The sequence below is a fragment of the Pleurodeles waltl genome, chromosome 8 (assembly GCF_031143425.1).
Source record: "Pleurodeles waltl isolate 20211129_DDA chromosome 8, aPleWal1.hap1.20221129, whole genome shotgun sequence".
Classification (NCBI taxonomy): Eukaryota; Metazoa; Chordata; class Amphibia; order Caudata; family Salamandridae; genus Pleurodeles; species Pleurodeles waltl.
Window position 1 is genome coordinate 424086295 of NC_090447.1, and position 13537 is coordinate 424099831.

The 13537-nt window shown below is 45.4% G+C and overlaps 1 protein-coding gene across 2 annotated transcripts in view; it reads right to left on the bottom strand.

Moving 5' to 3' along the window:
- Positions 1-13537, bottom strand: part of GTPBP6 (GTP binding protein 6 (putative)) — a 105531-nt gene that overhangs the window by 8002 nt on the left and 83992 nt on the right. For both annotated transcript variants that reach the window (XM_069204306.1, XM_069204307.1), the window contains exons 8-9: positions 12338-12486; positions 7660-7812 (exon numbers count right to left, since the gene is read on the bottom strand). In XM_069204306.1, coding sequence (XP_069060407.1) covers positions 7660-7812; positions 12338-12486 — 302 coding nt within the window. The remainder of the gene's footprint in view (positions 1-7659; positions 7813-12337; positions 12487-13537) is intronic.

Consider the following 13537-nt stretch of genomic DNA (forward strand, 5'->3'; position numbering starts at 1 on the left):
ATCGCTCTCTGACTTCACCCCGTCGCTCGCCCGACGCGACGCGGGACGAGCATCCACGCACTAGGTCTCCGTCCTCTGAGCCTACGTCTGGGTTGACTCCGCGCTTCCCAGAGTTTCCCAGAGCTGGAGCGACCCCCTCCCAACTTAAAGAGTTTTACGGAGCCATGCGCCTTATCTTTGGGTGTGCCGACCCCGATACGGCGCCTTCGGCTAAGTGGTCCTGGCCACCGAGGTCGCCTCCGGATCTGTGCGCGGATCCGCACCGGCGCCGGTCGCACCATTGAGACCTTCCCCGGCGCAGAGTCGATTATCGACGCTCCGACGTCGGTAGTGCCCACTATCTATGTCGACCCAATTCTCATCCCTGATGACTCTGAGTCGGAGCGGCGTCGGCCGACACCACCATTGGCTTCGGTGGGCCCTATTCGCCCGAGGTCAGATTCAGACCCATTTTCCTATTTGTACAAATACGGGGAGGAATTGGAGGGGTCCCTGGACCCATATGAATATCAGGATGACCCTACTATGAACTGGGCACAGGACTTGGGTGAAGCCAGTGGTCTTGATACTTCTCCTACCATGGCTACGGCGGAGGGAGCTACTTATAGTATGGTGGTTAGAAGGGTGGCTGAGGTCCTTGGCCTTGAGCTACCTACTGTGGAAGTCAGGTCTAATCTCCTGACAGAGGTGCTTCAGCCTGGGGCTTCTACTTCAGAACCCCTTCTCCCATTCAATGAGGCACTCACTGATGTCCTTTTGGGTACATGGTCCAAACCCAACACAGGGGCTCCTGTAAACAGGACTATCGCTTGCCACCATCGGCCCGCGCCGAACGACCCAAAGTTCCTGTCCCAACATCCTACGCCTGAGAGTCTTGTAATCCAGGCTTCCTCTTCTTCTGGCGCGTTCCCTTCCACACCCCCCAATAGGGAATCCAAAAGGCTGGTACAATTTGGTAAGAAGTTTTTTTCTTCCTCCAGCCTAGCAGTGCGGTCTGTGAACACTGCATGTCTTTTGGGCTGTTATTCCCACACACTATGGGATACGGTTGCGCAAGTCCTGCTGCAGATACCGGAGGAGGCCCGTGCTATTGTCTTCCAAGCAGTGAAAGATGGGAGAGACGCGGCAAAGTTCACTATCCATTGTGGGCTGGATACGACCGACTCTCTGGGCAGATCGGTTGCGACGACAGTGGCCTTAAGGCACCACACCTGATTACGTACTTCAGGCTTCTCGGGGATGTCCAATAGTCACACATGGACATGCCCTTTGATGGCACCCGTCTCTTCGGAGACAAAGAGGACTCGGCCTTGGAGAGATTCAAGGATTCCCGGGATATGGCTCGGTCCCTTGGTCTTTCGTCCGCCACACACCCACCACAGTCCGCTTTTTGTCCCTTTCGTGGACACGGAAGGGGCGCCCTGTTGCGTCCTCAACCCAGCCACCGTGCCATGCACGCTGGACAGCCTATGCGTGGCCGTGGATGCTGAATTCCATGTGGCCGTGGGACAGGGAACCAGAGGTCTGTCCAGTCCGCCTGTGCCCCCGCTGCAGCCTCCAAACCTTCCTAGTCCATTCTCTCACTCCCGCCCAGTTGGTGGCAGGATCTGCCATCACCAGCCCCACTGGTAACATATCACCATGGACGGGTGAGTTTTGCAGATCATTCGGAAGGGCTATTTCCTCCCTTTTGAGTCTGCACCACCAAACATGCCACCATCATCTTCCGGAGGATTATTTGTTGCTTCTCCGTCAGGAAGTCGCGGCTCTCTTGGCCAAGGGAGCTATAGAAAGGGTCCCTGTGCCACAAGTAGGTCATGGTTGTTATTCCTGCTACTTTCTGATACCAAAGAAGGACAAAGGCTTATGTCCTATCCTAGATCTTCGGGACCTGAACTACTTCCTCAAGAAGGAGAAGTTCAAAATGCTCACCCTGGCTCAGGTTCTGTCTGTCTTGGACCCAGGAGACTGGATGGTAGTGTTGGACTTTCAGGACGCTTATTTCCACATCCCCATCCTGCCTGCCCACAGACGTTACCTACGATTCGTGGTAGATCACGAGCACTTTCAGTTTACCGTGCTCCCTTTCGGCCTTACCAGCGCCCCTCAGGTGTTCACGAAAGTGATGGCGGTGGTTGCAGCTCATCTGCACAGGTTAGGGGAACTCAGACTTCCCCTACCTAGACGACTGGCTGTTGAAGGCACCTTCGCCCCTGACAGTTGTCTCCCACCTTCAGACTACGGCGAACCTCCTGCACCAGCTGGGGTTCACTATAAACGTGCTGAAGTCACACCTGACTCCCTCTCAGATGCTCCCTTTTCATAGGAGCTGTTCTGGACACTGCGGTTTCGGGCTTATCCTCCCGAAAAGTGAGTCCAAGACATTCAGGCTATGATTCTGATATTTCAGGCTTGGTCTTGGGTTTCGGTGAGACTGACTCTGAGGCTGCTGGGCCTCATGGCCTCCTGCACCCTGTGAGTAACACATTCCAGGTGGCATATGTGGGCTCTGCAGTGGGACTTCAAGTTCCAGTGGGCGCAGCATCAGAGAAATCTCTCCGACATGGTCCAGATCTCGGAGGGGACTGCAGTGGTGGCTTTCGAATCCAGATTGGGTAAACTGCAGATCCGTCTCCCTTCCCCAACCAGATCTCTCTATAGTGACAGATGCGTCACTTCTTGGGTGGGGCGGCCACATGGGAGAGGCGGAGATCAGAGGCCTCTGGTCTCCGGCAGAGTCGGGACTCCACATAAATATGCTGGAGCTCAGGGCGATCAGGCTTGCATTGAAAGCATTCCTTCCCTCTCTCTAAGGGAAAGTGCTTCAGGTGTTCATGGACAACACTACCGCCATGTGGTACTCCAACAAACAAGGCGGGGTAGGGTCCTGGACCCTTTGTCAGGAGGCACTATGCCTCTAGACATCGCTGGAATATCAGGGTATTACCCTGCTGGTTCAACATCTGGCGGGCTCTCTCAACGCCAGAGCAGATGAACTCAGCCGCCGACGCACAGTCGATCACAAATGGCGTCTCCATCCGGAGGTGATTCAAGGTCTCTTTCTCAAGTGGGGAGAGCCTTGGTTAGATCTGTTCGCCTCCGCAGAGAACGCGCAATGTCAGCTATTTTGCACGTTGGAGTTTCCAAGGCGGCACTCGCTCTGAGATGCTTTACGTCTCGAGTGGAGCTCCGGCCTCCTTTATGCCTTCCCGCCTATCCCTCTCCTGCCCAGAGTTCTCAAGAAAATCAAGTACGACCGGGCCCAAGTTATCTTGGTGGCTGCTGACTGGGCTCGAAGAGTGTGGTATCCAGGGCTAATGAGCATGTCCATCGATCCTCCACTCACACTGCCTTTTTGGGCGGATCTTCTGTCGCAGCAGCAGGAGACGGTCCTCCACCCGAACCTGTCCAACTTCCGCCTTCATGTGTGGAGATTGAGCGGCAACAGTTGACCGCATTTGCCCTTCCACCCGAAGTCTGTAATGTTATCTTGGCAGCCAGGCGTCCATCGACCAAAACTGTATACGCCTGCCGAATAAATTTGCAGCATGGTTTACCAACAAATCTGTTGACCCCCTTTCTGCCCCCTTTTTATAGGTTCTTCTGTTCATTCTTTCTTTAGCACAGCAGGGCTCTGCACTGGGCACCCTTAAAGGGTATTTGTCTGCCATTTCCGCCTTTCTTAGGCTTCCTGTTCAGCCCTCACTCTTTAAATCTCCTATTGTGAGTAGATTCTTAAAAGGGCTCACCCACTTATTTCCTCCCACTCCCTTCATCATGCCTCAGTGGGATCTTAATCTTGTACTTACTTACTTGATGTGTACCCCCTTTGAGCCAATGCATAATTGTCCCTTGCGGCTCCCCACCTTCAAAACTGTCTTTCTCATTGCTATCACCTCTGCTCGCAGGGTGAGTGAGCTTCAGGCCCTTTCTTTAAAGCCTCCCTACTTGTCTGTCCACCTTGACAAAGTGGTGTTACGCACTAGAGCTTCCTTCCTTCCTAAGGTGGTTACACCATTTCGTGTAGGCCAGTCTATCACTTTGCCTACCTTTTACGCACCCCCACTTCCTTCCCATAAGGTGGAGAGACTCCGTCTGGACCCAAAAAGATCGTTGGCGTTCTACCTCAGTCGTACTAAAGATTTCCGGGTGGACGATCAACTCTTTGTTGGCAATGTGGGTGCGAAGAAAGGGTAGGCGGTGCAAAAGCGCACCATCTCTCGATGGGTGCTTATTTGCATCAAACTGTGCTACGCTTTGGCTAAAAAACAACCTTCTAAAGGCTTGCGGGCTCATTCTACCAGAGCAACTGCTGCGTCCACTGCATCAGCACACGGAGTTCCTTTCCTGGATATCTGTCAGGCAGCTACATGGGCATCCCTTCACACGTTTGGTAAGTATTACTGCCTGGATAGTCAGATCCGTTGAGACGGCTACTTTGGTCGTTCGGTCCTGCAGGACTTCCAAGTGTGATCTTGGTTCGCAGCCCACCACCGAGGATGGCATTGCTTGGGTATCTATTCTAAGGTAAGGAATCTGCAACTAGAAGTCTCTATCAGATGTACAAGTTACCTTCGGTAACAAAATATCTGGTAGAGACATATTCTTTTTGCAGATTCCTTACCGCCTACCCATCCTCCCCGCTTGCAAACTGATTTCTAGGGACAGGGATTAACTCTTTCAGGTCCTTAGCTCTGGCGCACCAATCTCAGTGTTCTTAGCTGCTCTGGTGTGGAAAGTCGTTAAAAGAAACTGACGTCGCTCCGCGACGGCGGTGTCTATGTACTACTCCCGATGTCATCACGGCGACCACGATGCCTGCAGAGTCAACCGACGCCACCTACCGATGTGCAAGGGTATTGCTCAAAGAAAACTCTCCGGATCCAGTCTGATGCCTGGGGGAAAATTCTAAGGTAAGGAATCTGCAACTAAAATATGTCTCTACCAGATATTTTGTTACCGAAGGTAAGTAACTTGTACATTTATGCTTGTTTGGTTGTAAATTTGTTCTGCTGAGTGGGTAGAGATTACTGAGTACACTGTCAGCTCTCCTCTTAGGTGCTGGGAAGGAGAGTGTATAACGCTGCAGACAGGCTGTGAGGAAGCCGTCCAATGGCGGCGTTTCAAGGCCTTTCAAAAGCACTGATCAGTGTGTGGGTGATGGAGCTGCACTGGTTGTATAGAGATCAGATCTCACATGATAAGGTTTGCTTTCTAAGCAACCACTGTATAAACAGAAAGGCCGCTGCTACTATGCCATCAGTTTTCCTTGTAGCATGCAGGGAAAAAAGTGCGCAGATAAACAGCATTATGTTAAGCTTAAGGAGGACGAGGATGCAATCCCTATATCCTGGAATGATTTAGAGGCCATGATAAAGAAAGCAGTAGATTCTACTTTAAATGAACGCCAGAGAAAGAGACATGGACCAGAGCCAGAAGAAGACCAGAACAGTAGTCCAAGGGGTAGATATTTGCAGGGCTCCCACTTACGAGACCTCCTAGCATAATAAAAGAAACCCTCTGGTTTCAGCAAAAATCTCAGGAGGGAGATGTATTTTATGCACAGTACAATGGCACAGTTACGGATGACTCACCTATTCATGAGATCATAAAATAATATCATATGCAAGGAATAGAAAGATACGGCTAAAGCTAGCATTGCTCGACTTTTAAATAGAATCTAGCTCATTGAAAGCTTGGAAGAGCAGTTTCCTCATCAATGGCTTCCTCCTCATCTCTGTTCTCCGAAGACTGCACTCTCCTTGATTTTATAGACAGAAAGGTGTAGAGTACCCTCAAGAGATCCTATGCATTATCGTACTTTGCCATAAGAGCAAGTACTTGTAGTGCATAAGCCACAAAAGTCCTGTTGAAAACTCTCTCTGAGTGTTCGCAAGAAGGGAATGATCCTATGCCAACCCTAGAACACATGGAACTCGTGCTGCAATTCCTCTTGGATTTTAAGTTTAATACATTTTGATCTGCAGCCTCCTCAGCAGAGACGGCAATTACAGACAGACACATTTGTGGAGAAAGCTATGGAAAATGGATGCTGGCAAGAGATTTACTTCAAAAGCACAGGACTTAAGCTGTTATGGGCCAGAATTAAAAGGCATGGTTCAAAAATCAGCAGAGGAAAAGAAAATAATGAAACCATTTAAACTCTCCAAGGAAGTAATCATTTCTCCCAAAAAGGCCAACTCAAGATCAGCAAGACCATAGGCTTGTAAACAAATCCCAGCTCCAACCCTTACAGCCCGAAGATCACAGTCAAAAAATGACTCGAGGAGGGAGACTGTGGGTAAAACTGACATGCTTTCTTCCTCAATGGAGCCTGTGGATGCAAGTCACATTGTGAATGCTGTTGATTATGAAAGATGGTTATTGGATACAGCTCAAACACTCTTCACATAAGCACCCGTTCAGCAGTACTCAGTTGCCAAGAGACATTACAAAGAAAAAAACAATTGGCGGTTAGGATGTTGAAAAGTTTTAGCCTTAGGAAGCTGGTGGTGCCCAATCCTGTTCCTACATGGGACCTTTCAATTGTTTTGAGGGGTTTACAAGAAAGGCCTTTTAAGCTGTTGGAATCAGCAAATTTCACCTGGTTGTCAGTTAAAGTGGCATTCCTAATTGATCTAGGTGATTGAGTGAATTGGGAGCCCTGATTATCTCATATCTTTACCTTTTTTCGCCAGACAGGATAGTTTTGGGACCAGATCTCAAAAATAATTCCTAGTATCTGTTCCGCATTCCATCTTTCGCAAGAAATTGACATCCATTTTTAGCACAAGCACAGATTCTTGAATTTTTCTTGTCTAGATGTTAAAAGAGCTTTATCACTGGACAGTACAAATGAGTTCAGTATTTTTAAGTTCCATTTTTGCATCTTATGAAGCAGCTAACATAGGTAAACAGATTTCTACCTCCTCATTGTGAACAGATGTTTATGGCAAGCAATATCCAAAGCATACAGAGCAGTGGCGGAGACACCAGGAAATATTTGGGGCTGCTCTATTACAGTAGTCTCAGCATCTTGAGCTTAAGTCAGTGGCGTGCCTTTGCAGGAACTTTGTAAAGCAGCAACGGTGTTGACACCTCAAACTTTCCTAAAGCATTACAGATCAAACCTGAGTCTACAGCTAAAATTGTTGGCTTTGAAAGGAAGTCAGCATTGCAGTGATTATTGATACTAATGTTCATTTTCTGCATGTCAGTGCAAACTTTAATGCTTGGTATGTCCTCACATCATAAGAACAGAGTATGGTTAAATAAATAATGACTTGTACTCTTCATTACCCTGAAACCTAGTTCTCCTCATCCCAGTTCAATCTCTCACTCCATCTAAGAGTTTTGATTGGCTTGTTACATAGGGTGGTTTGGAGAGGGGAGGGTATTTATATAGTGATGTCATGTTTTAATAAACACTAAAAAAAAACACTGTGTGGACTGCTTGAACTTTTAAGATGTGGAAAACGTTCTGCCTGGGAGGCGGGGCTTCTCCCCTTGTAAGGACTCAGAAAAGGAGGACCATGATTCAGGGTAATGAAGATCAGTGGTAAATCTTCCATTTGACAATATGCTACGAAGGTCATGCATAACAGGCCAACTTCACCCACAGGTAGATTTGAAATACAAATAACAATTATTTTCACATACCTTAGCTGAGGCCCCGTTAAGTCCACTTTTATGGTCATAATTTGTTTTCCAGTTTGTTTCAATACTGCATTTTCAATTACCTCTTTTAGTTTATCCAACCCATGTCCAAGAAGAGCGGAAATGGGCAAAGCACTTGATTCCATTGCTTCATACCTAGGCAGAACCAGCAACAATCCTCATCATTCCCAGACACTGAGATGCTGTAGCAATGGTTCATATCCGTCCACTTTAAATAACAACAGAAAAGCAACCAGTAACAAATTTAACTGTGGTTTCTTCTGTGCTTGTCAGCATCCTGTATTACTCTGGAGCATGCTGTATTACAAGAATACTTTTTAAGGAGTTTGCAATGGAATGTGAAGACAAAGTCTGCTGTCTCACCTCCTCATGTTCCAATTAGTCAGCTGCCGTGGATCCTCTACAAACGTTTTGTTATGCCCTACGTCCAGTTCACTGCAGCCTGTTCAGGATCCCCTAACCTCTACACCTTATCCTTTAAGCTAGGCAACACAGGTCTGTATTTAGTATAGAGCAGGTTACTGGAAAAGGTGAAAATGGGGGAAATATGATGAGTACTTTGTAGTTTCTGACATACAATCCACTAAAATAAGTGGGATGAAGAAAAGGTGAAGAGACAGGAAAGCTGGATGTGTAGAGGACTAGATTCTTACTGAAGAGCCGCATTACCATTGCACTCAGAGAACCTCACTGGCTCCCCTTGACGTCTTGCACCATCTACAAAGCCATTGCAACCAGCAACCCTATGTACATGGCTGAGAAGTTCACCAGCCCTGCTGACTCTTGGCACACGATAGCCAGGACACTATCAGAATAGAGATTATGTGCAGAAATGGAAAAACAAGGCAAAAGGTTGCCTCCATCCGCGCACCTAGGATCTGGTACGATATCACTGTGTCCATTAGTACTGCTCCAACCCTCCTCCAATTTAGAGGATTTAAAGAACACTACATCATGATGCAGTAACAGTCCACAAAACAACTACATCTCCTGTCAGTGTGCATGTTCCTTTAACTGTACACCACACTGCTGCCTTTTGGGAAACAGCCTTTAACACAGTCTTTACCACGCAGGTAAGTATATAAAGTAGGTTTTTACCTTTACCACTAGGTCATTTACCATGCAGGTAAGTAAATATGTACATTTTAAAAATAATTTTTATGTTATTAAAAAAAGGGGGAAAGGGTTTAGGTGCAGATAAAGGGAGGTAAAAGGGTGATATGTAGGGTTAAATGGGTGGACAGAGGTAAAAGGAGGTAAGGGTGATTTTAGTGCTAAGGTGGGGCGAGGTAGAGGGAGGTAATGGTGGTTTTAGGGTTTAAGGGTGGTTAAGGGTTTTTTGGGGTTAAGGAGAGGGTAACATTAAAGAAGATAAAGAGTTTTAGGGTTCGGGGTAGGGTAGAGGTAACAGGGGTTAGCAATTAAAAAATGGGGGGGGGGAGGGGCTTGTGAGTTCCCCGAGGAAAGAACAAATATTTTATATATTTTAATACCACAAAAATGCGATATGTGGCAATACAACATGTTGTATTACATGTGTGGTAAAGGAATGCAAAATAATGTCATACGTCACTGCCTTTTAGATACATACAGGGCCTTTGCTATTCCTATACTCCTTACCTGATGGTAGGGGATGGGACCAGTAGGTTTTCCATAATACAACCTGAATCTGGCATAAAAGGTCCTGGTGGTAGGAGATCAGTGTGCTGGAGGTCTTCCACTCCTGTGGTTGGTTGAAGTGAAATGACAGCAGTGTTCTTTTCAAGCCCTGCAAATGATATGGGTGCAGTGCAACTTCTTATTCTGTGTTGAAGGGGTAACAGAGTCTTCTCTTTACTGAACTGCTGGTGGGGTGAAATGCTGAAAAGCACTCCTTGATGGAGAGGGCGGCAGCACCAGATCTCTACAGCTCCTCTTGTTAGTGCTCAAATCTTTTTTTCAAGGCTTGTATTGCCAGACAAACTGCACCTTTGGCAATGACTACTGTCATTACGCCAAGCTACCTTAGGCATATTGTGTACTAATTTACATGTAGGGTCAGGTGGTGGATTTTCCGGTTACTGTGGCTAGAGGAGGTTGGCACGATTTCAGGCTTAACAGGGATACATTGGTATTGGCAACACGATGAAGTGCCTACTAAAGTGCTGGTAGAACCTCTTTGCTATCTTAATAACTAGCTGACGTCTTGATTTTGAAGAACACATTGTTCTTCCAAGTCAGACGTCGGTCAAACTGTGCAAGAGTCCTCTTATGCGACTGAATTCTGGGGTCATTTTTTGCTATCTCGGATTGGACATACATGGTTGCGCAAGATGAGATACGTCCTGAGCTTACCATACATGTTCCAGGTCATGCCTATGCATACCCTAACGTGTTTCTTTAGAAATCAGACATGTTGTCTTCCTGTTTAAGTAACGGAGGCAGGGTTAGCCTTGCACATGTTAAGTTCGTTTTCCGCTATCATAAGGAGATCCTGGATGATGAACACGTTGAGGTCTATTATCACGTGGCTATGTTGTATCATGTGGTTTACTAGTTTTGCCCTGAACAAATTGAGCTGGTCTCCAGAATGGTTTAACGGTGCAAGTTGACAAACAGCTATTGTTTGTCCTCATGTTGCCTTATAAAGTGTCTTTGACCCTGCCAAGTCCAGTACAGGATTCACATAGTGTAGATTGCAGCAGCTCTAGCTAAAAGGGAACAGCATATATAAATTGCAGACTACGCTTAGATAATATAGTTTTTTGTGTTGTGTTTTTAGACCTGGTGCCCAGGAAGGACGTATGCATGGAGGGGTTGGAGGTGAATGGTGAACGGCACAAGGATGGTTAATTTGTTGCTTTTGATAACTTTAAGTTCAGTTCAAGAGACCAGGTTTTGCAATTCCTCCGCTCTACATCTTTTGCTTCAGGTGTTAAAAAAGCATGGATTGGTTTCCTGAAGGTACTAAAGACACACAGGGTTTAGCTTTGCAGACATTTGCGGATAGGGAAAATATCTCCACAATGTACAATGAGATTCAACTGTAAGCGTTCGTAGCGATTAGCAACACCCCACTGACATACAATGGGACAAAGCCTGTACACACACCAGATTTGTCTGATAATAAAAGATGTAACCTTGTTCAATACAATTGCTTAATGAAGGCCCAATGACCACCTATGTGGGCTATGAAATTAATCCCAATTGTGTCTCTGCTTGCCCCTCAAGGCATGCTTGATAGATAGAACTTCTTGAAAAGAAGGAAATGGGAGGTTAAATCTGAAGTTTGGAATTTTGCGATGAGGCATTTCTTGGGGTGGCATTTGGACTTGCTGCATAAACTGTTTGTTGGGATTGCTGCCAGCTAGTCCTGTCCAGTAAGCCTTGCATTGCTGGCTTTATCTGAGTTTAATGGTTCCTGGATGTGAAACGTGGATAAACATAGAGCAAATGGTAGGTAAAATGATGTTGTATTGAACCATACTGGTTTGGCTAGCTGTAAAATGTAGGATTATGTAGAGTCCCCCAGATTTTAGACCCCTGAGAACATCATTGTGAATATTCTGAAAGAGGATCGGACCAGAGCTCAAGGCTGTATTCTCTGTTGACAGTAACTACATTGGTACAATTGTGGGTGCCTGGACTGCAAACGCAAAAACTAAACAAATTCCATCTTGCCGGAGTTATGTGAATGCATTGCTTCAGCACAAATACACACTCAAGTTTCAGCGACTTATAATTAAGGAAGTGGTGCACAGCTCAGCTCTGGATTGCATGGGAAGACTAGGGAGTAAGATACGATGTTCTTGTTTTGGCATTCGCAAGTGCTTCTCATCCACGAGGGAAGGAGTTCACTGTGGGAGTTGCTACACATATAATGAATACACATCTGGTTGTCCTGCCTAAGAAATGAAGTGTTTAGTATAACTATCTGTGCTTAGAGTTTTTTGTCAGACATCATATTCAAGCTCCAGTACCATACCATGTCTTTCAGCTGAATAAAACTCCGAAAACAATCCTGCTTATGAATTGTATTTAAGGTTCCGGCGTTACCATGATCGGATGATAGAATGTTTTGTAATATTATTTGATGTTTAAGTGGCGCTCTTGCAGAGGAATGGTGAGACTGAACTTGAGTCCAACCCCTGCGTCTGCCCTGGAGGATCCAAACCAATTGCATCCCCCTTGCTCTGCTAGTGGAATATGTGCAGTCAATGCAAGACATATGTTCTGTTCCTAGATTCGATCCCACTGTTGACGTGGCAGGTGAAGCATTGCCACATCAGCCCCCTAAAGGAGACCAATTTCAACAAACTGAGATTAGAAAAGAGGTGGATAGAAGAAATGGTGTGCAGTGTTTCTATTTTTATGTGTGAAGCAAGACTATTTGCAACATTTTTCAGACTTAAAGTTGTCAATTCACGGACAGTGAAGGTATTAAAATATTGACTATGGACACAATAAGAACAAGGTAACTCTTTTCAGACACCAACGTTCACTATAATGAAGGCTCTGGTGTAACTGTACAAATACACCCCAACCCTCACCATATCAAAAGAATACAATATAAAAATGTGTGCAAAAGTATTTTCTATTATAACATTCTCTTCAAGGCAAATAATAACACCAACCAAAGAACATAGGAAACTAAAATCCAAAGCATGAATTTCAAACTTACCCATCAATCAAATCCACTTTATTATGAACTTCGATAATGGAATCAAGTAGACACCTTGGGATTTCAAGGTTATTTAATACTGCTAGGACACTTTCCTTCTGGGGGATGGTTTCTGGATGACTTATGTCCCTCACGTGAACAATCACATCCTGAAATAAAAAACTTTGTTCACCAATCACAATACATATAAACATGTCAAGTTAGACATACCTTATTGATTACAGGCTTAACAATCTCAATCAATTCAGCATTATCTATATCATTATCAGTTCTTAAGTTTACATAGATCTAATTCCTTGCAACTCAATCAGTATTATTTAGGCACTTGGAAATTCTGATCTTAACAATAAAAAGCACATATGTTATATGCAAGGTTAGTTTTGGAGGTATGTTTTATTAAGCCTAAGAAAAATGGTTCAAGCACAGCACATACAAACCGTGCTTGGAAATAAGCTTTTTTTAAATGGGGCAGAGGAGAGGGCGACAGAGGACTGGAAGCAAGTAGCACAGTGTGCCCACAAACTGAACTGATTCTGAACCTGTTAAGAAGAAATGATGAGGTAACTGCCGGGTAAACGTAATGTTATTCGAGGAAAGTATTGAAATAAGTGGGGGTTCTCCTTACATTAAAAAAAAAAAATATTTTGCTCCTCTAAAAAAAGTGCTGCACACAGGGCTTAGTTGGATATGTAATTGTATCATTATACAGAAAAGGAGAAAAGCAGAAGAAGAGCGAGGACAGGGGAATTAGCATTAAAAAAATGCACTGGTTTGTCGGTTTGCTCACAGCAAGAGAGACACTTGTGAGATTGCATGATCTTTACACCTAAGAATTTGCTCATCCATTCCTTGAGCATTTTTAAAGCGTCCACTAGGTACATCATGTAATTATGGTCACTTCTGGGATTCCACGGGTTAATGGAAATTTGCATAAGGGATTTCAGGATCTGTACTTGCACAAGCCCTGGGATACCTTTCTCCTCCTGCTAGGCCAGGCACTTCTTTGTAGGTTCTATGCTCTTCATGTCTGAAAACATTACATTTAATTTGTCTTCAATTTATTCATAAGATCCTGCCTCTGTGAATTTCGGCACTTGGTTTTTTGCCTCAAGAACACTACTCTGGGCAGGTGCTAATCTGGTTGATGGATTCTCTTTGAACACTTGATTTCTTTAGGTATCCAAACTTTTAATGTTCTTT